The following is a 25417-nucleotide window of genomic DNA, read 5'->3' as shown; positions in this document are numbered from 1 at the left end:
GTGGGCTGATTTTGAACAGATCACAAGGGTTAAGAAAAGTATGGTTTTGAATATCTTTAAAATGGTATGTCGTACAGTTACAAAATACTTGATACCATAATATTTATATTGAAGACAAGGGCGTAGGTTTGCATAGGGACGGTAGGGACATAACACTAGCAACTTTTCAGGATGCTCATATTGTCCCCACCAACTTTTAAGCAACCTTATTTGCATTATATAATGACTTTGGTTATATAAGTAATTTAGATTGTCTCTCCATATGTTGTAAGGATAGATTTTACCCTACCATTATTAAGTGAATTATTTTCATTATGTTCAGACTTACATTTACCCCTTTTCACTGCTGGGTGTGCCAGTCAGTTTCCCCCTTCAAATGCATGTTTGACTGGCTGATGATTTGACACGACCCTCTCACACACACGCGCACACTCACAGCCCCATGCCGCCTCCTCCACCCCCTTCGAAGAGGAGGGATATTAGAAGGTTTTTTGGGGGGCCAGCACCAGCTGCAGCCACTATAACTATTGTAATGGGACGTCAATGTTGTGGAGGTTGGGAACACACCACTAATTTTCCTACTTAAAGTTCGACCTGTATCAGCGTTAGCACAACATTAAACTGTGTGAATTTGCTAACCTGCAAAACTTGAATAGGAAGCCGCTTAGAGAGAAGTGTCCTCCTGTATGTGTTTTCTACTGTGAACGTTATTTAAACAGTGAGAAATGTAGTGAACCGAGGTTTATCCCTTTCACCCTAATTTTCATTTTTATATTATTTATGTGGTTTTAAAGAACCCAAAGGAGGTTTCATTTTTTTTGTTGAGTTTGGCTTTGCTTGTGGACAAAAGCAGTAGTGTCTTACATGAAAGGAAGGGTGTATTTTTATTTATTTTTGTGATTCCCTGACTCGGTTTTTTCAGGTATATTTAATTTATACATTTACATATTATATATGTCATTAATTTCTCAACAATGTTGAGTGGTCTTAAGGCAAATGTTTATTTTTCGCATTCCTGGATAGTTAAAAGATTATTAACAAGTTTGTATTTATTGAGTTATTTTTAAATATTGAAATATAATTTTTCTAATTAAATCCAACATTTATTGTGGAAGTTTTCAAACTCTTTCTTTAGTAGTTTTGGAAAACAAAGGTATAATCGAACGGTGTATCACCCGAACGAATACATATGAAAGTATAAGTCAATACAGATGTATTTTGTATTGATCATTTAGCCTATCAATTAATTAGGTTCATATTCGTGAGAAATGTTGCTCTGAACCCCATTCACCCAATCTGTTTGATCTTATCAATGTCCCGTCCCCAGCAAAAACATGCAGGTTCTGCTGTTATATCATCACTACCAATGTTGAGACCAAGCCTACGCCTTTGATTGAAGATAATGATATTGACAAATCTGTCGTAACCCAGGGACAACTTTCGAATATTCATTAAAGGAACATACGTTGGACGAGGTCGCCATCAAGTGGCAGAAATTAATAACTGCATGTCTGTGACGTAGCAATGACGCTTTACGTAAACGGTAGTATAAATTTGAGCGGGTTCAGAGTAGCTGGAATGGAGTGCTGTCAATACGCTAACTCAACGAATTCTCGATAAATTACCTCACAAAAGACGATTATAACAGCGCGTTCTAGTGTATTAGAACTACGAGACGATATTGCCGGAGAATAATTTGTTAGTAAATAGTTCATTTCATTGTTTTGTCTGGGAGTCGTGTTTGTTTGGACCGTAAAGTACTTCTTTTCTCGTCAGCTTAAAAGCGACAACATGTCCAAGCGTGAGGCTTTCTTGGAATCCGTTTGTAAGGAAAATGTGGACGATTTCCTTCAGTTCGTCCAACTTCACGTAAGTTATCTTTAATTTATTGTATTTCCGGTGCTAGACGAACAAGAGTTTCATTAATTAAACATGAGCTGTTTTTACACTGACCACGTAACTTTTGTATACTGCAACATACAATATTTAAACTAATAAACTTCTCAGCAACTTTCCTGCTCAAACGGCTGTAATATTAGCTCATAAATTAGCACTGACTCCCACTGACGGCGATAGACGTCCAATCCCTTTGGAATTAGATGAGCTTCCCTTAGAGTCGAAATGGATTGGACATCTATGGGCGTCAATGGTACAAAAAATACAGTGCTGCCAAAAGTATTGGCACCCCTGCAATTCTGTCAGATAATGCTCAATTTCTCCCAGAAAATGATTGCAATTTCAAATGCTTTGATTGTAATATCTTCATTTATTTTGCTTGCAATGAAAAAACAAAAGAGAATGGGAAAAATAAAGAAAAAAACAACAAGCTTGTTGAATTAATGCCATTAAAAAGGGCAATGCAACGGGAAATTGATCAAATCTTGAAGAGAAAGGAAAGAGTTGAAGGGGCTTATTTTATTTGCTCTGATGGGGAGGTTTAGAACATCTTACATATTAACCTACAAGGCCTGACCCTGCAAATAATAAACATAAAATTCAGAATTTTTTTTTTTTTTTTTTTTTTTTAATTTGAAAGCTTTATGGGGCTCTTAATTTGTATATATTTTCTCTAATTTGTATCATAAATTATAGAATTACACGCTGCAATGGGGTCCAGCAATGCTTGTCTCATGTGATACAGTGCCTTGCAAAAGTATTCGGCCCCCTTGAATCTTGCAACCTTTCGCCACATTTCATGCTTCAAACATAAAGATATGAAATTTAATTTTTTTGTCAAGAATCAACAGCAAGTGGGACACAATCGTGAAGTGGAACAACATTTATTGGATAATTTAAACTTTTTTAACAAATAAAAAACTGAAAAGTGGGGCGTGCAATATTATTCGGCCCCTTTACTTTCAGTGCAGCAAACTCACTCCAGAAGTTCAGCGAGGATCTCTGAATGATCCAATGTTGTCCTAAATGACCGATGATGATAAATAGAATCCACCTGTGTGTAATCAAGTCTCCGTATAAATGCACCTGCTTTGTGATAGTCTCAGGGTTCTGTTTAAAGTGCAGAGAGCATTATGAAAACCAAGGAACACACCAGGCAGGTCCGAGATACTGTTGTGGAGAAGTTTAAAGCCGGATTTGGATACAAAAAGATTTCCCAAGCTTTAAACATCTCAAGGAGCACTGTGCAAGCCATCATATTGAAATGGAAGGAGCATCAGACCACTGCAAATCTACCAAGACCCGGCCGTCCTTCCAAACTTTCTTCTCAAACAAGGAGAAAACTGATCAGAGATGCAGCCAAGATGCCCATGATCACTCTGGATGAACTGCAGAGATCTACAGCTGAGGTGGGAGAGTCTGTCCATAGGACAACAATCAGTCATACACTGCACAAATCTGGCCTTTATGGAAGAGTGGCAAGAAAAAAGCCATTTCTCAAAGATATCCATAAAAAGTCTCGTTTAAAGTTTGCCACAAGCCACCTGGGAGACACACCAAACATGTGGAATAAGGTGCTCTGGTCAGATGAAACCAAAATTGAACTTTTTGGCCACAATGCAAAACGATATGTTTGGCGTAAAAGCAACACACCTCATCACCCTGAACACACCATCCCCACTGTCAAACATGGTGGTGGCAGCATCATGGTTTGGGCCTGCTTTTCTTCAGCAGGGACAGGGAAGATGGTTAAAATTGGCGGGAAGATGGATGCAGCCAAATACAGGAACATTCTGGAGGAAAACCTGTTGGTATCTGCACAAGACCTGAGACTGGGACGGAGATTTATCTTCCAACAGGACAATGATCCAAAACATGAAGCCAAATCTACAATGGAATGGTTCAAAAATAAACGTATCCAGGTGTTAGAATGGCCAAGTCAAAGTCCAGACCTGAATCCAATCGAGAATCTGTGGAAAGAGCTGAAGACTGCTGTTCACAAACACTCTCCATCCAACCTCACTGAGCTCGAGCTGTTTTGCAAGGAAGAATGGGCAAGAATGTCAGTCTCTCGATGTGCAAAACTGATAGAAACATACCCCAAGCGACTTGCAGCTGTAATTGGAGCAAAAGGTGGCGCTACAAAGTATTAACGCAAGGGGGCCGAATAATATTGCACGCCCCACTTTTCAGTTTATTTGTTAAAAAAGTTTAAATTATCCAATAAATTTTGTTCCACTTCACGATTGTGTCCCACTTGTTGTTGATTCTTGACAAAAAATTAAAATTTTATATCTTTATGTTTGAAGCCTGAAATGTGGCGAACGGTTGCAAGGTTCAAGGGGGCCGAATACTTTTGCAAGGCACTGTACATGTGGGAATATAGTTAATGTGTACTTTGGATTTATTTTTGTTCAATTACCTATGTAAGGGTACTTATTTATTTCCTTATAATATAAAAAGTCAATGTTTGTATAATTTTCAAAATATATTCCATTTCACTGTGTTTAATGTAAGTCATTTGTACTTATTTTTGTTCATGTATGTTACTTTAAAAAAATTATATGTAAGTCAATTAGGGCTGCAGCTATCGAATATTTTACTAGTCGATTAATCGATTGACTAGTTATTCGAATAATCGAGTATTCGGATAAGGAACATGAAAGATTAAAATACCCGAGCTGCGCCTCAAACAGTATAAAAAAGATTTTAAAAATGAGGATCTATGTACAACAAAAGAACAATTGGCTGACTTACACAGAAAAAGTCCGCCAGCTTAAATGCTATAAAATGCTAGTTTTTTTTTTTTTTAAACGATACTCTTAACAAATGGTTCAGACACATATTCCCACAAAAAAAAACTGTTAAATATACCTATAGGAATAAAACTGTTAAATATGTATACCTATAAACTAAATCATGAATGCATTAAAAAAAATTTGCTCAAACAAAAACTTGGCTAATGTTGGTCTTAACAGGGAGCAGCTGGTTTCAGCCATGAGAAATGAGTTATATCATATTCACTGTTGCCACCCAAATCAATAAAACTACATGCAAACACTTTCAAAATAAACCAAGACAACGCCACTTTAATTAAACAAATACTCAAAGCAACAAATTTTTATTCAAATATTTTTTTTTCTAATCGAATACTCGAGTTAATCGATTAATCGTTGCAGTACTAAAGTCAATGTTTACATCTTCAATTTTAATGTACTGTACATCCTATGTTCTTAATCTTAAGTAGTTGAAATTGTGGTTTTGCATTTGGATGTGAGGAAATGAGGGGAAAATAAAAATTAGGAGATGGGGTAACATAGGTTACTGTATGGTGTTTTTTGTTAACTGTTATTTGCACATCATTGAAAAAATACCATTTTGAATGAAAATATGTATTCCTTATTACAGCAAGTGTAATGCAGTAGCCTAATCCGTGTATAAAACCTGTTGTGTTTTGTTGTGTGTTATAACTACCAAAAGAAGTTTTATTTGCATTTCTGTGGTTTTAGAAGGTTTGACAACCCCCCGCCACCCGTGGGGACCTTTATATCAGGGAGTTCCTGCAAGAAATTACAGCCACTTTCACCCCTGTTTAAAATGGATTTGATATCTATCACTGTCAATGGCAGCGAATGAGTAACCGTGAGGTAGTTGCAATGGCGTACCACACGCAACACGTCACTTTTGCTCATTAATATTCATGACATTAGCAACTGTTGCTAAGATGGTCAAGCTTGCGTTTGTCGGTAATGCTAAATACATGTAAATAGTGTACGAACGAGATATTTACTGAGATGAACCTAAAGAAGGTAAAGATGTGGAAGAATATACAAATATTCTGTTAATGAGATGGCTTGCGTGTTGAGGGCTGAAAAAGATGGGAAAATGAACCGACTTGATCCAGAGGTAGCTTTTTTATCGACACCTTTTTCTTGTGTGCATTGCCTTACAATGACATTCTCCTGTTTCAACAATTTATCTTTTACCACCATATGCCCTGTCCTTCTTATATATTATATCCTCTGATTCGCTTACTCTGTGACCGTTGTTAGGGGTAATTTACATTGCTATTTTTGTGTAGCGATCGCAAATGCTACTCAGTGACAGCCAATGAACACTTTTAATTTTTACATTAATAACAAATCTTTATTCTATAATTTATTTACACTTCTCCCTTACTAAAGTTTTTTTTTTTTTTTTTAACAACAGAAAAGGTAACAACAGTGGCAGTCAGATACCATTTGAATTTTTCTCAGGTAATTCATTGTCAGACAGAAGCAGCACGGCAAAACACCCCGCTAAAAAAATGAGTAAAAATTAGGGCTGTCAAAATTATCGCGTTAACGGGCGTTAATTAATTTTTTGTAATTAATCACGTTAAAATATTTGACGCATTTAACGCACATGCCCCGCTCAAACAGGTTAAAATGACAGCAAAGTGTCATTTCCACTTGTTACTTGTGTTTTTTGGTGTTTTGCCGCCCTCTGCTGGCGCTTGGGTGCGACTGATTTTATGGGTTTCAGCACCATAATTATTATTGACATCAACAATGGCGAGCTACTGGTTTATTTTTTTGATTGAAAATTTGACAAACTTTATTAAAATGAAAACATTAAGAGGGGCTTTAATATAAAATTTCTATAACTTGTACTAACATTTATCTTTTAAGAACTACAAGTCTTTCTATCCATGGATCGCTTTAACAGAATGTTAATAATGTTAATGCCATCTGGTTGATTTATTGTTATAATAAACAAATACATTACTTATGTACAGTATGTTGAATGTATATATCCGTCTTGTGTCTTATATTTCCATTCCAACAATAATTAACAGAAAAATATGGCATATTTTATAGATGGTTTGAATTGCGATTAATTACGATTAATTAATTTTTAAGCTGTGTTAACTCAATTAAAAATTTTAATCGTTTGACAGCCCTAGTAAAAATATCAAAATGGCTAACCTCTTCGTCCTCTGTAGGACTATGGCCTCCTACAAAATGTTTACTGCGTATGAAGGTGAATGGGTTCAACTTGCTAGCGTTAAACTGGTCTTTTGGATGTCCGCACAAGTTGATCCATTGTTCATTTTTTTTGTTTTCGGGAAACGTATGAAGAAAACATCCATCATATGTTGTAAAGCCTAGAGTCGTTTCTACAAGTTCCATAGCAGCAGTGTTTACTCGGCATGTTCTTTTTTGAAAGATTTCCTGCAGAAAACAAGCAGTACTAACGTGTTGTATACAGTACGAGGGTACTTCTATGTTGACCCACTTCCGGTTTACAATGGTGACGTCACAGTCTAAAAATAGCATTCGTGCAGTACGCTATTGTTCCATTTAAACAAGTGCTGCAACGATTAATCGATTAACTCAAGTATTCGATTAGAAAACTATATTCGAATTAAATTTTTTTTGCTTCGAATATTCGTTTAATTAAAGTGGCGTTGTAATGGTTTATTTTGAAAGTCTTTGCATTTAGTTTTGTTGATAAGAGTGGATACACTGCCCTCTGGTCTGCCTCTTTTCACATGGCTGAATCCAACTGCTCCCTGTTAAGACCAACGTAAGCAAAGTTTTTGTTTGAGCTAATGTTTTTTAATGCATTCATAATTTAGTGTATGGGTATATTTAGCCGTTATTTTGTGGGAATGTGTGTCTGAACCATTTGTTAAGAGCATTGAATTTTTGTTGTTGTTTTTTTAAATATTTTATAGCATTTAAGCTAGCGGACTTTTTAAATTTAAGTTAGCCAATTGTTCTTTCGTTTTACATAGATCCTCATTTAAAAAAAAAAAAAATATATATATATATATATATATATATATATATATATATATATATATATATATATACATACATACATACATACATACATACATACATACACCGTTTTGGGCTCAGCTCAGGTATTTTAATTTTTCATGTGCCTTATCCGATTACTCGATTATTCGAACTAACCAGTCCATCGATTAATCGACAACTACAATATTCGATAGCTGCAGCCCTAATTTAAACAAAAAGTAAGATTGTCAATAGATTGTAAATGTAGGGAAAATTTGTGTAGAAAAGCCATTTAAAATCCACATACATTAAGACAATTGTACTCAACTATATTTAGAGAGTAATGTACTATAAAAACAACTGCTGTTGAACCAAAGTGTTTTACAACCAACGTCACCACTGAATGGGAAAAAAATGCTGACATTTTAAACTGACAGCATTTAAACATAAACATTGTGAATTTTTTTTCTATGTTTGTGATTGCTTGCTATTTGCTAAGCAGAAAGTCAGAACGGATCCTTTTGACGTGGAGGAAGTGATGCAAGAATTGTCAAGGGATCAGCGTGAGGGTCTGTGGGGAAAACTGGCCTCTCTCCTTCAGGTGGTCCTCCTGGAGGTGCCACCAGAACAGTGGGAGGATGCTATGGATGTAGAGTCTGCTCTTAATCCCGTGAGTTGATTATTTTATTGTTTTTATGTTTGTCTGCGGGAAAGCGTTCAACTGCAGTTTCGCTTCAATCCACCAGAAATGCGTCATGGCCGTCGTTGCTGGTGTGACACTTGTGGCCACCGTGTCATTGAAGATCCTTCAAGATGGAGACAACTACGACGGCCTTCTGAATATCATCCACCAACTCCACGGTGGGTGTGCCAATTTCAACTTCGATACTAGTGTCGATTCATTTTTCTTTGTCTTCACTGCCAGATGTTTTGATGTCGCTTCCTGTGACGGAGGATAACGTCCTGCTTCACATCCAAATGCTATGTGAGGCTTGGTGGAAGAAAGGCCTGAAGGATAAAAATAAGTTTGGCCACACCGCTTTTGTCATTGCTTTGAAGAAAAGCTTTGTTTTGAAGAAATCGGTCAGTAATTGCTAAGAATTAAAATGGCATTGGGTATCTATGATAACATGCTGCTAGGTAACGTTTACTGTAAATTGTCTTGTCAGGGGACTGAGGTCCAAAGAATGTGGAGCCTCCATAAGGTGCTCCTGAATGTGGACTACACGTCTGAAAGCGGCAAGCACCTTGGCGAGCAGCTGGTTCAGTGTTTCCTATGTCCTTCCTTCCTGAGAAATGAAGACGTGAGCGTTCGCACCAATCGCACTTGTGTACAACATGCTGAAAGGATAACCGTGCTTATGCTTGTGTGCGCGCTACCACAGGGCAAGCGGTTCATGGTGTTTCTCTTCAGCTGGCACGTCGACTTCATCTCACTGATCCATGGAACCATCAAAAATAAAATGCAGTTTTTCAATAAGTGAGAGCCTCCTTCTACTCTATGAGGGTGGTTTTATTATTATTTTTTAATCTTTTGGCTATGTTGAATTGGTTAGAGGGTTTTCAGTTTGTTAAATTAAACTTAAATGACAAAGTTGCACAAAAAGATCCCATTCAAAACCTTTAATAATTTTGTATCCCATGTTCCTTTTTCCATTAGATTTTAATTTCTGGATTTCAATGTTTTAGTATTTGTAAGTGCCCACCAGATGGGGCTAATTTCCCCCTTTTACTATTCTCTGCAGAGTTCCATTAAAAAAATCATCCAGCATTCTTCATCTTCATCTTCACAGAAACTAATACAATCCTTTCTGTTGAGATACCCGTTTTAATGGTGACTATTAGATATTCAAGTGACCTAATTTCTAATGTTTTCAATATATCTGCCGTATTTGGTAATTTTTGCTGTTCTTGTTGTTGCTTTGACTTGCGAATCCAATTTTTTTCTGAGTATGGCGGCTGAAGCACTATTTTTTTATGTATACGTTTTTCCACCAGGTGCTGCTAGTGTATTTAAAGTGAATGTGCATTCAATTTTTTCCCCTAAGTATTAAGATAATTTTCATTTCCTCCTTTCTCAATGAATTATATTTTTATATCATTTATTTCTGCAAATTTGAATTCAGTGTTAATGTTTCAAACCTTCCATAACTTACAGAACCGCTGTTTTAAAATATTAGGAATATTTTTACATCTGTGTATTTGAAGATGATGATTTTGGTGGTTGCTGGACAATTGCTTAAAAATATTATATATGGCAGAAAACACTCGGGTGACTTGAAGTTCCGCTCTGAGACCCCCAATTTAGCCAACTTTCAAAATTGTCCGGAATGCATGTTGATACATCATTGGAAATCTTAAAATCTCAATTTTCTGGGGGAACAAAAATTTTGAACAGGAAGGCATTTTTTTAAAAAAACAAGTCTTTTTAAACAGCAAAACCCTAATTGGAGGCGAGAATACGCGAGAGCAGAATTAAAGACGCCACGGTTTTAACGAGATTTTATCGCGTACTTACCTTGTTTCGATCCAAAAACTCCATGTAGCATGTAGCACTGAGTGTCAAGACACACCTGTGAATGGCCACATCCGGATTTTTTTTATTTTATGGGTGAAACATGGTGATATAACAAGGGTCGCGGTGCAGAAATCGAAGACAACAAGGAGTGGTTGAGATTTTCATATAGTTACCCTTTTAAACGTTATTTTTCAACTTTTTTAGTTTGGATCGATTATTTATCATCTAACATATCGGGGGAAATGTAACGGTAACAAAAAAAATACAATTAAGCGATAGTTATGAGGTAGATATCCGTGACTTTTTTTAGACGCCAAATTTTTCATTGTGACGTAATCCGTTTAAAAGTTTAAAATATGTACACGAATATTTCTTTTAAATTGTTTTTTTTTTTTTTTTCTAAAACTGAAATTTAGACATCAATTAATGATTCTAAGCTAAAAATGACAGACATTTTGAATAATAAATATAATTACTTACCTCCTTTTTATGGCTTGGTTGAAACAAGCGGTTGCGCAGCGTCTGTAAACGGGAGTTTTCAGGGTAAAACGGACAAATTAAAAATGGATCGGAGGCTTAGTGCGGCATGAATCTGCTATGGCAGCATATAGACATATTGTTCTATCAAGCACAACAGCTTAAAATAGTTTATTTTAAAGAGGGGTGCAAGAGCAGAAACTGCTTTTTCAGTCTTATCTGTGTTTCCGCCATACATATAATATATATTATGACCTTCAAAAGGGTTGTGCTGTTAATTCCCTTCCTTTCAGCATCACAATTTCATTCCAGGGTGACTGTATCACACGTGGCGGAGATCTACTTCCGAGCGTGGAAGAAGGCCAGCGGCAACTTCATAGAGAGGATTGAAAACGATTGCATACAGGACTTCATGAAGTGTGCCATCCTGTTGAACAGATCGTCACCCGTCCTCAGAAAAGTCCAACAGGTAACGACTAACGAGCAGAAAAATCTACAAACGATGACGAGAAAGATGGGGAAATGAATTAAAATGCAAGCAAGCGGCTTCCATTTGCATAAGTTTGCCATGATTTCTATTTTCCCTTGACTTCCTGCAGATTATCTTCTATTTCCATAAGAAGAAAATCTACCCCGCAGTGGAAAAGATGCTGAATGTCCTCTACAAACCCATTCTCTGGAAGCATCTCAGCGTGCGTATTGTACATCTTATAGTACTTTAGTTGTAAATATCTCGTCGCCCCACAAGTCCATCTTCTTCTCGTCTCTTTCTTACAGGTCCCTAATTTTGAAGTTCGCGTCAATGCCACAATGCTGTTTACGGACGCCTTTCCAATCATTGACCCCGATCAGAAAATTGAATCAGCCCTTCAGAAACAGCTTGACATGCTAATGGTGAACCTTTTTTTTTTTCTGTGTGATCTCTAAATGTAAAATTAGTGTCTTTGTTCAATACATTTTGAGAAAAGAATCACCTAGTAAGTTCAATAACGTGTCTGTAACTTTCCGTTTTAAGGTCCTGCTGTTTGATGAAAACCCTAGCGTGCGCTGCAACGCTATTCTGGGCGTTTGCAAGATCCTCGCCAGGTGCTGGGAGGTGTTGCCGGCAGTGGTTATCGTTGACTTCCTAAAAAAGTTCAAGGAGCTGGCAAGTGATTGCAGCTCCGATGAAGTCCGCTGCACCGTTTTCATGGTGGGAATTAATTTGGAAATACGACAATGTTAGCCTTAAAAAGGGCTTCTTTAAAATGTGTTGTTGTCTTCAGCATCTCTGCCTGGTTCTGGACAACGTGCTGAGCCATCCTGTACTGGAGAAGTTGATCCCTAAGTTCAAGAACAGCCTCCATGACAGCTCTGAGAAAGTCCGCGTGGCTTTTGTCGACATGCTTCTCAAGCTCAAGGCGGTCCGTGCGGCCAAGGTACTCCAAATGCCTGTGCTCAGAGTATCATTAGCTATTAAAGGTGCACCAATTGATCATTCAACTGGCCGATTGCAGTAATAGAAAGACCGATCTCCTCTACAGACAAATTAGCCAGCTAGCTTTCGTTGTGGACATTCGTGGTCATTAATATGAGCGTATTACCGGTAGTCTACTTGTTGTTGTTGCAACATAATGTTTATGATTGTAATGTCTGCCGTTCTTTGCTACCTTAATGTGGGCGGGATAATATTTATTAGGCCTGAACGATATTGGAAAAAACTATTGCTGCGATTTTTTGGGGGGTTGCAATATATTGCGATATTATATTGCGATATTAAAAAAAATATATATATATTTATTTATTTATTTATTTATTTTTATTTTTTTTTTGCATTGAAAAAAGATACATATTATACATATATTGGACATGTTTTTTTCAAAATGTTCCCCCTAAAATATGCTTTACAAAATGTATATGGCTAACTTTAAAAAATGATTCACTCGCATATTTTCAATTTTTAAACAAATTATGTCACAATGAAAAATATGGCGTCTGTAAAAAAGTCACGGATATCTACCTCATAACTTTCGCTAAATTGTATTTTTTTGTTACGGTCGCATTTTCCCTGCTATGATAGATGATAAATAACTTACCCGAAAAAAGAAAAATTGGGGAAAAAAACGTTCAAAAGGGTAAATATATGAAAAAGAAAATCTCGACCACTCCTTGATGTCTGCGATTTCTGCTATAGTACCATGTTTCACCCATAAAATAAAATGAAATAATCCAGCTGCGGCCAGTCACAGCTGTGTCTTGACACTCAGTGATACATGCGACATGGAGCTTTTGGATCGAAACAAGATAAGTACGCGATAATATCTCGTTAAAGTCTTGGTGTCTGTAATTCTGCTCTCGCATGCTCTCACCTCCAGCTAGGGTTTTGCTGTTTAAAAAACATTTCTTTTTTTTTTTTTTAAATGCCCTCCTGTTAAAAATTTTTCTTCCCCCAGAAAGTTGAGATTTTAAGCTTTCCAATCATGTACCACACGTGCAGATCATCGAATCATTTTTAAACAAGAATAATGTACTGTAGTAGAAAAATGCTTTGCTTTATTTAATGCTTCTGTTTATCTACCTTGGCTGCAGAATCACTTCTAGTGTTTATTTCCAGGACACAACACAACAGGTGTACAAAGCATACCCATTCGTCAGAACACCGGCTATCCCCAACGTTTCCACGCACACACATTCATTCCAGCGCACGCTTCCTTCATGCAACACGTGCTTAACAAGTTAAACGACGACTGAAAGATGCGGTGTGATTGAAGTCCGCCTCTGTGGCAAGATCAAACACAACCATCGTTAACTTTAATAAGCAAGTGCGCAGAGGAACAAAGACCTAGGAGAGGGAGGGAGGGAGAGGGACAGGGAGGTTGTGTGAGTGTCACTAAAGCGATCAACTCAGGACAGAAAGCATGGAGCAACATACATTTGTGGATTAAAAAAAATAAAACTATTGCAAGTACTTGCGATGGGACTATTGCACACGTGCACATCGCGATGGCGATGTTTAAACGATATATCGTTCAGGCCTAATATTTATTAACATTCAATGTAGTCACTGTGGTAATTGTTTTGTGGCTATTAGTTGGTCTCATTATTCTGTCTTTACTTTGTGAGTGAATTCAGTCAGAAAATGTTTAGTGAAAGCTTACATTTAAACTGTTTCATAAGGGTGTAACGGTACATGTATTTGTATTGAACTGTTTCGGTACGTGGTGCTCGGTTCGGAACGGAGGCGTACTGAACGAGTTTCTGACGTAATGTAACCCTTGCTTTTCGAGGCTGTGAGTCGAACGGGTTACATTTTCTTTGTGTAGATTATATTTACTCAGTTTTCTCTACTATAATGAGGACCAACATGGTAGGACAGTATAATCCAGAAACGTCAACGGCGCGACAACGTGGCCGCCGCGAGAACGCAGTGAAACGCGGGCTTTAATGTCAATCAGCCGATGCACACCAGTTGCAGTGCGGCCGCGTGTTAGACGCGTCCCAGAATCATCTCAACACGACGCACGCGAAAAATGCGGCAGAGTTTATTATTTGACGCAAGACGCGACCCTCCTGCGTCAATACTACTACCGGTAGCTAGAATCGGGCAGACCGGAAGTCACTCGTGTAAAAATACGGTAGATCCGTTCGATTTTCAAACTAATATGCAATCGTAACCCACTTTTTGAGTTTATCAGATCTCTTGAGTGGAAGATCGGTGCGCAGTTGACTTGTCTTTGTTGATTTACTGCTGTCTTCTCTGCTATAATAATAACCAACACGGCCCAGTGTTCAATACAAAACAGTCCTACCCCAACAAAACAAGTAGGAACTAATATTCACATTGGAACTAAAGTTATACAACATAAAATATACAATATTAATGAATACTACATCACATTTGTAAAATATAAACACATAATAAAATAAATAATAGCCCATTTAAACAAAATAAATTGAAATGAGCTAAAACACCTGTAATTAAATAATAATAATAATACACAGATTCTGCTTACACAATTAAATTTAATTAATTTCTCTGTGGTGCTTTAACTTGAGAAAATCCACCAATAAAGCTTTTGAAAACCGTTCATAAGAAAAAATGATTCATTGAGGCATTTCATTTGTAAAATACATGTTAAAATCTTTGTCACTAGGATTGCTTTTCTCTTTAGCACAGGACATCTTTTTTCTTCTTCCTTTCAGAAAGAAAGCTGACCAATACGCGGGGTCTGAAAGGCAAATTGTTGTTGGATTATCTTTAAATACCCGCTACTTTTTGAGCAGAATTCTAGCTTTGTATAGGCTAATGTTCCTATTGTTGAAAGTTGTGTAATAAACAACTAACACATTTATATTTTGCATTTTGTTTTCTTACTGTACCGAAAATGAACCGAACCGTGACCTCAAAACCGAAGTACGTACCGAACCGAGATTTTTGTGTACCGTTACACCCAGTGTTTCAACATTGAAATGTATTATGGTGCGAAAAGAGACATACTTAAAGACCTGATAGAACTGAATGGTTCTCCTATCCAGAACAGCTTGTGCTTTTCCTTTTGTAGAGCAAAAATACCTGCAGCCGTTTTAATTTTCGTCTTTGTCTTTTAGATATAATACTTATTAGTCTAAATCATATTTGAGTAATTTTAAAGCATCTTTCTTTTTAAAAACCTTTCTGTCGATGTCACTGGTATAGTTTCACTAGCTAGCCGCTAGCTCCCAGGCCACTTAAAGTGCCTTGCAAAAGTATTCGGCCCCCTTGAACCTTGCAACCTTTCGCCACATTTCAGGCTTCAAACATAAAGATATAAAATTTTAATTTTTTGTCAAGAATCAACAACAAGTGGGACACAATCGTGAAGTGGAACAAAATTTATTGGATAATTTAAACTTTTTTAACAAATAAAAAACTGAAAAGTGGGGCGTGCAATATTATTCGGCCCCCTTGCGTTAGTACTTTGTAGCGCCACCTTTTGCTCCATTTACAGCTGCAAGTCGCTTGGGGTATGTTTCTATCAGTTTTGCACATCGAGAGACTGACATTCTTGTCCATTCTTCCTTGCAAAACAGCTCGAGCTCAGTGAGGTTGGATGGAGAGTGTTTGTGAACAGCAGTCTTCAGCTCTTTCCACAGATTCTCGATTGGATTCAGGTCTGGGCTTTGACTTGGCCATTCTAACACCTGGATACGTTTATTTTTGAACCATTCCATTGTAGATTTGGCTTTATGTTTTGGATCATTGTCCTGTTGGAAGATAAATCTCCGTCCCAGTCTCAGGTCTTGTGCAGATACCAACAGGTTTTCTTCCAGAATGTTCCTGTATTTGGCTGCATCCATCTTCCTGTCAATTTTAACCATCTTCCCTGTCCCTGCTGAAGAAAAGCAGGCCCAAACCATGATGCTGCCACCACCATGTTTGACAGTGGGGATGGTGTGTTCAGGGTGATGAGCTGTGTTGCTTTTACGCCAAACATATCATTTTGCATTGTGGCCAAAAAGTTCAATTTTGGTTTCATCTGACCAGAGCACCTTCTTCCACATGTTTGGTGTGTCTCCCAGGTGGCTTGTGGCAAACTTTAAACGAGACTTTTTATGGATATCTTTGAGAAATGGCTTTCTTCTTGCCACTCTTCCATAAAGGCCAGATTTGTGCAGTGTACGACTGATTGTTGTCCTATGGACAGACTCTCCCACTTCAGCTGTAGATCTCTGCAGTTCATCCAGAGTGATCATGGGCCTCTTGGCTGCATCTCTGATCAGTTTTCTCCTTGTTTGAGAAGAAAGTTTGGAAGGACGGCCGGGTCTTGGTAGATTTGCAGTGGTCTGATGCTCCTTCCATTTCAATATGATGGCTTGCACAGTGCTCCTTGAGATGTTTAAAGCTTGGGAAATCTTTTTGTATCCAAATCCGGCTTTAAACTTCTCCACAATAGTATCTCGGACCTGCCTGGTGTGTTCCTTGGTTTTCATAATGCTCTCTGCACTTTAAACAGAACCCTCAGACTATCACAGAGCAGGTGTATTTATACGGAGACTTGATTACACATAGGTGAATTCTATTTATCATCATTGGTCATTTAGGACAACATTGGATCATTCAGAGATCCTCACTGAGCTTCTGGAGTGAGTTTGCTGCACTGAAAGTAAAGGGGCCGAATAATATTGCACGCCCCACTTTTCAGTTTTTTATTTGTTAAAAAAGTTTAAATTATCCAATAAATGTTGTTCCACTTCACGATTGTGTCCCACTTGTCGTTGATTCTTGACAAAAAAATTAAATTTCATATCTTTATGTTTGAAGCCTGAAATGTGGCGAAAGGTTGCAAGATTCAAGGGGGCCGAATACTTTTGCAAGGCACTGTACCTCTTATGCATCACTAAACAAAATACTAAGCTACCTATTGACACCTTCTGGTATAGAAAAGATGGCACACACTCAGCAACTGCACATTTGCGGATTCATTGTCAATAAATATTTTTAACATCAATTTGGAGGAAGTGGATGGTTTTCCACTTTCAGTTAAAGGCAGACCCAACCAAACTCTTTAAAATAAATGAATAAAATTCTGGATTAAAGTACAGAAAAAGCAATATATGATGCATTCCCCTCACTCCTCCGCAGTTCTGGGAGGTGTGCAGCCTCGACCACCTGGTGGTCCGCCTGGCCTCTGACAGGGCACCTGTGTCCAAGCGCCTCGCCGAGCTGCTATTTGACACCTTCATCCCCACCGACGCCACGTCGTCTGAGTGGTGCAGCCGCTGCATCACCCTCATCGAGATGAGCCCAATCGCAGCCCGGAAGTTCTACATGTATGCCGACATGCACACCACTCCTGATAATATGGGTAAGACTTTTAAACGTGATATCATTAGAACATGCAGATGTTTAAGAACTCTGATGTATTTTAATGCAGTGAAGTTAATTCTGGCCATTCGCCGCATCCTGAACAAATGCATTCAAAGCAATGGCGACAACACTGGGATTAATGATAGTGACAAGGAAAACAGCATAGTAAGAAAAGACGAAACAACCTCTTACAAATCAAACTAATCTCTCTCTGAGATTAATTTTTTTTTCCTGATCAGCCTGAGGGCGAGAGTCCTCTGCAACTGGAGAAGGACGTGGTGGCCAGTTTGCTGGAGGTTGTGGCGGTCCTGTGGAAGAGCGTCGACAGGGCCCTCCAGCAAAACGAGGAGACCCAGAAGCACGTGTACGCCAAGTTCGGCGGGGTTATGAGCAAATACTTTATCGCATTCACGGTACTCATTCGCACACCTTTGACATAGTTTCCCTCTCGGTTTTTTGTTAGTTACATATCCTGAATAATAATCGCGTATTTCATTTCTGCGTTTGTGTGTGTGGTTCTGTTTTTACTCAGGCATTTTGTTGGGTGTTTGTTTTGTTGGCATGTTTTGTTGTATTGCGTAACAGAAATCGGGCTGATAGTGCTATTTTTTTTTTGAGGATCGGAATCGGGTGAAAAGGATCGGGTTTTTAATTAAAAATATGTATATGGCGGAAAACACAAAGCTGGAAAAGCAGTTTCTGCTCTTGGGCCCCTCTCTAAAATAAACTGCTGTATTTCAAGGCTAAAGAACCGTTGTGTTTAACAGAACAATATGTCTACATGCTGCCGTAGCAGTTTCATGACGCATTAAGCCCCTGAACTATTTCTAATTTGTCCGTTTTACCCTGGAGACCCTAGTTTACAGACACCGCGCAACCGCTTTTTCAACCCAGCCATAGAAAGAAGGTAAGTAATTAGATTTATTATTTGAAATGTCTATCATTTGTAGCTTAGAATCATTAAATGATGTCTAATATTTAGTTAAAAAAAACTATAAAATTATTCACTCGCATATTCAAACTTTTAAACAAATAGTGTCTGTAAATAGGTCATGTATATCTACCTCATAACTATCGCTTAATTGTATTTTTTTTCTGTAACTCTCATTTCCCCGTATATTTTAGATGATAATTGATCCAAACAAAGAAAAATAGAAAAAAAAGTGTAAATATTTGAAAAAGAAAATCTCGACCACTCCTTGATGTCCGCGATTTCTGCATTGCGACCCTTGTTATATTACCGTGTTTCACTCATAAAATCCCCCAAAAGTCCGGCTGTGGCCATTCACAGCTGTGTCTTGACACTTGGTGAGACATGCTACACTGAGTTTTTGAATCGAAACAAGGTAAGTTCGCGATAATATCTCGTTAAAATCATGGTGTCTTTAATTATGCACCCTCATGCTCTCACCTCTAGTTAGGGTTTAGGGGCATGAAAACATTTATTATTTATTTTTAAATGCCCCCCGTTCAAATTTTTTCTTCTCCCAGAAAATTGAGATTTTAACCTTTCCAATGATGTATCACACATGTATATAGGACAATTTTGAAATTTGGCCAAATTGGGGGTCTCAGAGCGGAACTTCAAGTCACCTGAGTGTTTTCCGCCATATAGGTTTTTTTCTGCTTCATGCTCATACAGCCTCTCACTCTCCCTCCTGCTGCTTTTCTTGATAAGCAGTGCAGCTGGAGTTTGCTTGTTAAAGTTAATGATGATTGACAGGTTTGTAGCTTTGATAGTGTAACTCTACGATCAAAGGCACAAATGTCTTAATCATCGTTTAGTCAATCTTTATTGTCTCGAGGCTGTTGTCGGCAGCGTGAGTGAATCTTAGTGGACTAACTCATTTCAATGGTATGGAGAGTGATTCAAAGTATGGCGTTAAAGGTGATGCAATGAAAAATGTGGGTGCGCCTACAATTTGTGCTGTTGCACCTTAAGAAAAAAAGTTAGGCTCACCAGTGCAACCAATGCAAAAAGTTAGTATGGTGCTATGGTAATATTTATCGCAATATTAATTTTTTCCATCATTTCAGGGCTAATTTATACATATTTTTACTTTTTAAGAACTAAAAAGTAATAAAATAATCCTGAAATACAATGGCATTGCCAAAAGATACAAAAATATATTGTTTTATACTCCGCAACACTCCTGGAAAAAATGGAAGAGGAAATACTGTGAAAAGTATTGTACTGTAACATCTTTGGAATTTTTGCTCAAATTGAAAAAATATATATATATACTGTATATATTTTTTTTCGGTACCTCTGTATCGGCAGATTCTCAAAATCAGTTGACTCTGACTCGGGTGCAAAAATATGCGGTTGGAACATCCATTGAAGCGTACAGGTTATGTATTCGGTTTCGTATGTTTGTCGTTTGTTTGTCTTTGTGTTAGAAATAACTCAAGAACATATAAAGGGATCGGTATCGAACTTGCAAAATATGTTTGTTATATAAAACAGAAGAGGTAATTATATTTTGGGGTAATGAGGTCAAAGGTCACAGAGGTCAGAAATATATTTGTGTTCAAAGTAAGTCAAGCACAAATAAAGGGTTTATTATCAAACTTGCATGAGTGAAAGTAGTGCCCACTCTACCAAGTATGGCGATGCTTTGAATTTGGCTGCTTCGGATGAAGATGACTGCACTCCCAGAGTCCTCCTCTAGTTCTTTTTTCGCATTTAGTGTGCAGGTGCTAATGTATGTTTTGTGTGTGCATATGTTTGAGGGTATCCACGGGGTCAAATTCTTTGGGGGGGGGGGGGTTCAGGAGATTAAAAAAAAAAGTTTTAAATTCAATAATTTGAATAAAAGGCCTTAAAATGTTTAAAATTCTCCTAAAAGGTCTTAAATACAATTTTGAAAGGTCTTAAAAATCTATTGACGTTACTGTATGACACTACTACTACTTCTACTACTACTACTTATGCTAATACTACTTATACTACTACTGCTACTTATGCTTATACTGCTTATACTACTACTACTCATAATACTACTACTACTTATACTACTACTACTTATACTGTACTTTGCAAGTAGTTCCAGGCCTCCAGTTTTCCTTCAAATATTTTGTACATTTTTTTTTTTGCTGGCATTGATGTAAAATGGGTCTTAAATTTTATTCATTATGGTCTTAAAGTATTTAAAAGTCTTATATTTAGCTTGTTGAACCCTACCAACCAGAAACCCAATGTTTGATGTCTGTATGTTTGATGAGGCTAAATTTGTGTAAACTTGTATGAGTATTTTATACATTACAGATATAAGTGCCTAGATGGTTTAAGTATACGGTGATTTAAAAAAAAAAAAAAAAATTCTTTCCTTATATAGTGTGCATTAGGGGTGTGACAAAATTTTGAAATGGTGATATATCGTGATATTTTATATCCCAAAAGGTTATCGATATGCTCCTGCCAAGAATCGAGATATCGTTTTAAAAAGGTGTCAATGTTTAAAAAAGGAAGCAACAAGTTGCTACCAAAATCTTTCACCACAATAGTGTCTCAGTTAACTCTAAGGCTGCGTTGACAGTGCTCGACGGCCAATTCATTTAGACTAGGAACGTCCGTTCATTCGAAACCAGAGCATTCAGTCATTCTGTCCGATGTTCAGGGCATTTATAGGTTACTTCCTGTTCATTTTCAATTTAGGGTATTTACAGGTCATTTCCTGTTGAGTTTGAGTCACTGCCTATTCATTTGGGCGATTCCCAGGTCACTTCCTGTTCTGTAACTCAAAATAAACAGGAAGTGACCCATAAAATACCTCCAAAATCAACAGGAAGTAACTAAAAATCAACAGGCAAATGACCTTAAATGGCCCACAATGACCTCATTGCCTGGCATTGGCTATCACTTTTGACGGCCATAGACGTTCAATCCGTTTGAAATGGGAGGGATGGGAGCCCTCCCAGTTCAAATGGATTGGACGTCTACTAATGATGAACTCATTCCAATTCACAGCAGAAGCTTGTTTTTCTGTTTATTAGTTGTTTGTAGAATATCGTAGAATGATTTCCTGACCATTGTATTGATAATCGTTGTATCACCATATCGTGAGATCGTTATCGTGAGCTTTGTATAGCGTATCGTATCATGAGGTGAAAAGAGGTTCCCACCTCAAGCATATATATATAAACAACCTAATATGTGTCCAAACTCATCATGATAGATCTAATCTGTGTTGTTCAGGATGAGCGATGCCAGGAGCCCCTCATGCAGCTGGCTTCCTTCATGCCCACTAAAGCGGTAGCAACATTTAGGTGGGTTGCCTTCCAACTCTTACATCCATCTGCATCCTCAAGCACTGATATTTTTTGTGGGAATGCTATTTCCCCCAGCTATTCTGTGCTTTCTCGCCTGAGGAAGATGGAACCCACAGCCTCGCCTTCATTGTACGGGCAACTGCTGGACTGCATGTGCAGTTGGGGCAAGACCGCCAGCGTCCTGGAGCTCATCAATGAATGGCTTTCCGAATCTCTGCCTGATGAGCAGGGGGTCAGTTTATTCATCTATTCATCTGTCGTCAAGGAAACGGCACTTGAATGACTTCCCTTCACTGTGGCCCATTTAGCAGGAAAATGCTAAGCGGAAGGTGACCATTCAGGTAACAGCGGAAGCCAAGCCACACTTAGCGTTGGCGTACTTGGACTACCTGCTCCTTGACCGGTCAGCGCGTAACAAAGTCTTGGCCCTCAGTCAGGGCCCACTAAAGCGCCTCCATGTGCTTCTAGGGAACTGGAAGGTGTGTGCATATATTCACTAACACTGTCCTTTAATTATATCTGCTAGCTCTAATTGTGGTATGTATCAAATCATTGATGATAACAAATCATGAAACTCCTAACGCAAGTTATTTTTTTGTGTGATTTACAATAAATTCTCATCCGCAGTCACGGCTGTACTCTCACCTCAACTCTCCCTTTGCGGACGCAGCCGGCGTAGACATTGCCCTGAAGGCCTTTGCCTTTCATGGCCGCCTCAGCACACACCTGCAACACGACGTGAGTGTCATTCGCGTGCTCAAAGCTGTGAAAGAAAAGTCATCTTTTGTAAATGGACGTTACCTCTCACTAGCTCTCCGATGGGCGGGAGTACCTTCTATCACTTGAGGGAACGGCGGTTTGGGTGGGGGAGAAGGTTCTTCCCTTTCTGGCTGATGGTCGCCAGGGAGACGGCGATGAAGAGGTGGATCAGGCGAGAGCGTTAGCAGCAGAGATAATCAAGGTGAGCGCATGCTGCAGAAAATGTTCAACTGAAGGCACAACTTTGATTGTAGAAACTGACTTTTTGTCTCCACCTATCCATCAGACATTCCTGACAGTATGCAGGGACGTGGTTCTCTGTTTGAACGATGACAACTTCAGAGGTCACGTTTTGCACCTGTGTTCACTCGTAGTGCTATCAGGTAAAAATTGAACATTTTGTTTGTGTGGGAGTCCTCTCGCTAAGCTGTTTTTAAATTTTATTTCTTTTTAAACAGAATCGGGCTACTTATGCTTTCCCGCCGTTCTGATGGTTCTGAAAGAGTTGACGGCAAGTTACTCCATGAATGGCAACAAGCCAGAAGGAGATGAGCAGGATGCCGCCACCCAGTGTCTGGCTGTGGTAGCGAACATATTCCAGAAGATCATGGAACTTTTGGCTCGCAGACTTAAAAAACAGCCAGAGGAAGCTAAACAGGTACATGTCATATAGCATATCACATAATCAGAACTTTGATCTCGATATTTGTGAAATCTAATCTTGGTACCATTTTATCTTTACATGCAGTAGTAGTCGACAGGGCTGAGAATGATATATTTTGGTTTTTAGATGTGCCAGTCAGCTTTGAGCGGTCTTGATGACTTCCTGCTAATGGCTCAAGCCTGTGACCTCAGTGGGGTCTTCGACACCCTTTTCGCCATCATCATTGTGGAGATCAGATATGCCCTCACAAAGGTAAGCATGGCAGTCAGGACATTTTTAGGCCCATCCCCAAAAGAGAATTTTTTTGCAGCAATGATAAACCACATTCCAAAACGGCTAATTATATATATATAGATAGAAAGCTAAGTACAATGAATTGGCTGATGATGTTGATAACCCCCAAGATGACGCACCCTGAAGAGGTAATCACTCCAAAAACCGAAGAGGACATGCCTCCGCTTTCCGGCAACCTGCTGTCTGTCATCCTCAAGTCTGCGCTGGTCACCAGGTAGGAAGATCCTGACAGAATGAAATTTCATTTTTTTAGTTTGTAGAATAACACAAAAACAACAAGCATTAAATATATTACAGAGACAGTATTAGGGTGACACTGAAAACAAATGATAAAGTACAATTCCTGTAAGAGGAAAGCCATAAAAAAATCATTAGTTTCTCAAATATTATTTTCATTCTTCTCAGTGTGTGAGTTTATTTTCTTAGCATTTCTAAAAAACAAGCTATTCATCTTTAATTTTATCTTAAACATAACATCCTGAACAATGAACTTTTTTTCACATTTGAAAATCAGTATGGTCATTTTTAAAAAACTTTTTTTGCAAAAATGCAACTTATTATCTCAATGATTTAATAGAACAAGAGTTTCAATTATTATTTTTTAATTGATCGAATAAATGTTAAATAAAAAAACTTGCGTGTTGCCTTCAGGGCCCTTTTGGCTGAGGTTGTCAGGTCGCTGGACTCTGATGCCTTCAACACTCTCACTGAACTGGCAGCTGTTGTGCACATCTTGGCGGTCCTAAAACACGGTGGGCCAAAATGTGCTATTAATACATCATGTATTAATTTCAGTAGACTGTACTTAACAAAAATACGTATTTTTCCAGGGGGACAGTCCAATGAGTGCTTAAAGAGAGCCGCTCTAACCTTGCAGCAACAGATAAGCACACACGCAAACACAGACAACGATATCCAAGGGTAGGCCCATGTCAAATATGTTTCAGTTATGATATTAATATTTTGTTTTATGAAGCAAAAGTATTATTTCCTCCTTCCAGGGTCATTTACCAATTGTCTATGACGACGCTGGATGAAATCCTGGCACAGTGGGCAGACTGAAGGAAAAAAAATCTGCACTCTAGAATTGTTCCTTCCCTATTTTACAGATGATTTACTAGACGTCCATGGCATTTGAAGTGGCACTTCTAGTGCTGTCAATAGCAGCTAATGGATAAAAAACATTTATTCTTGCATGCATATATAAACTATTGGGCTGGGTGCTAATAAAAAAATACAAACCAAAAACAAAAAAACACGTTAGTTGATGTGTTCTGTGTTGCTTTTAGGTGTGATATAGATGGGAATTAGTTAAAAGTGGTTGGTGGCTAGATAGGAAGTTGAAATGTTTAGGCCCATCTATGCACGAATAACATGTTTTTTTTTTTTTCTTTTAACCCTTATTAAACTCTGTTGCCATTGAGAGCGCTAGATGTCCAATCCATTTTCAGTCTTCCCAGTTTAAATGAATTGGACGTCTCTCGCCATAAGTGGCACTCAATGAATCAAATACTATGAAGTGGTTAAAAATCAACCTAACGGCGTTACGTGAGGTTGTTACCAATGTGTATTTATATTTTTATTCATTCATTTACAGAGATGGGTAGAGTAGCCAAAAATATTTACACAAGTAAGAGTAGCGTTACCTCAAAATAATATTACTCAAGTAAAATTAGTCATCCAAAAAATGTACTGAAGTGCAAGTTAAAAAGTTTAAAAAAAGAAAAGAAAATTCAAGTAATGAGTAACATTGTGAGTAGGTGCTTCCAGTGTTTGATTTTTTTTTTTTTTTTTTTGCACAAAGTTATCTATATGAACTATTATTATATTGTACGATTACATAACCACATTAAGCCAAGACATAAGAAAAAAATCATTGAATTCTTGCGAGGGACACAAAAAAAATAAAAATAAAAGTGAAGCAT

At 37.9% G+C, this 25417-nt stretch overlaps 1 protein-coding gene across 3 annotated transcripts; it reads left to right on the top strand.

Moving 5' to 3' along the window:
- Window positions 1-1556: 1556 nt before the first annotated feature.
- On the top strand, window positions 1557-24763 carry ncapg2 (non-SMC condensin II complex, subunit G2). Of its 3 annotated transcripts, XM_057824524.1 has the most exons (27): window positions 1586-1698; window positions 1777-1869; window positions 8185-8352; window positions 8429-8543; window positions 8608-8765; window positions 8852-8986; window positions 9068-9162; window positions 10990-11146; window positions 11277-11369; window positions 11455-11571; window positions 11693-11869; window positions 11943-12095; window positions 17279-17501; window positions 17571-17668; window positions 17743-17916; window positions 21702-21772; window positions 21851-22007; window positions 22084-22254; window positions 22403-22513; window positions 22587-22736; window positions 22821-22917; window positions 22993-23192; window positions 23325-23450; window positions 23603-23706; window positions 24144-24244; window positions 24323-24413; window positions 24494-24763. In XM_057824524.1, exons 2-27 carry the CDS (start codon window positions 1792-1794, stop codon window positions 24552-24554), a joined length of 3381 nt encoding a protein of 1126 aa, XP_057680507.1. In that variant the 5' UTR covers window positions 1586-1698; window positions 1777-1791; the 3' UTR covers window positions 24555-24763. The 3 variants fall into 3 exon arrangements, with proteins under 3 accessions (XP_057680509.1, XP_057680506.1, XP_057680507.1); XM_057824526.1 differs by having other exon boundaries at window positions 1557-1869; window positions 22087-22254; window positions 24494-24762; XM_057824523.1 differs by having other exon boundaries at window positions 1557-1869; window positions 24494-24762.
- Window positions 24764-25417: the final 654 nt, after the last annotated feature.

The sequence above is a fragment of the Corythoichthys intestinalis genome, chromosome 20 (genome assembly GCF_030265065.1).
Source record: "Corythoichthys intestinalis isolate RoL2023-P3 chromosome 20, ASM3026506v1, whole genome shotgun sequence".
NCBI classification, from domain to species: domain Eukaryota; kingdom Metazoa; phylum Chordata; class Actinopteri; order Syngnathiformes; family Syngnathidae; genus Corythoichthys; species Corythoichthys intestinalis.
The sequence above is the reverse complement of the archived record's forward strand: the minus strand, read 5'-3'. Positions and strand labels throughout refer to the sequence as shown.

Bases quoted from the DNA above. Each gene is read 5' to 3' on its own strand.
- ncapg2 (XM_057824524.1), top strand. From the start codon at position 1,792: ATGTCCAAGCGTGAGGCTTTCTTGGAATCCGTTTGTAAGGAAAATGTG. The intron at 9,163-10,989 runs GTGAGAGCCTCC...ATTTCATTCCAG, and splicing joins AAAATGCAGTTTTTCAATAA to GGTGACTGTATCACACGTGG. The intron at 11,572-11,692 runs GTGAACCTTTTT...TTCCGTTTTAAG, and splicing joins AACAGCTTGACATGCTAATG to GTCCTGCTGTTTGATGAAAA.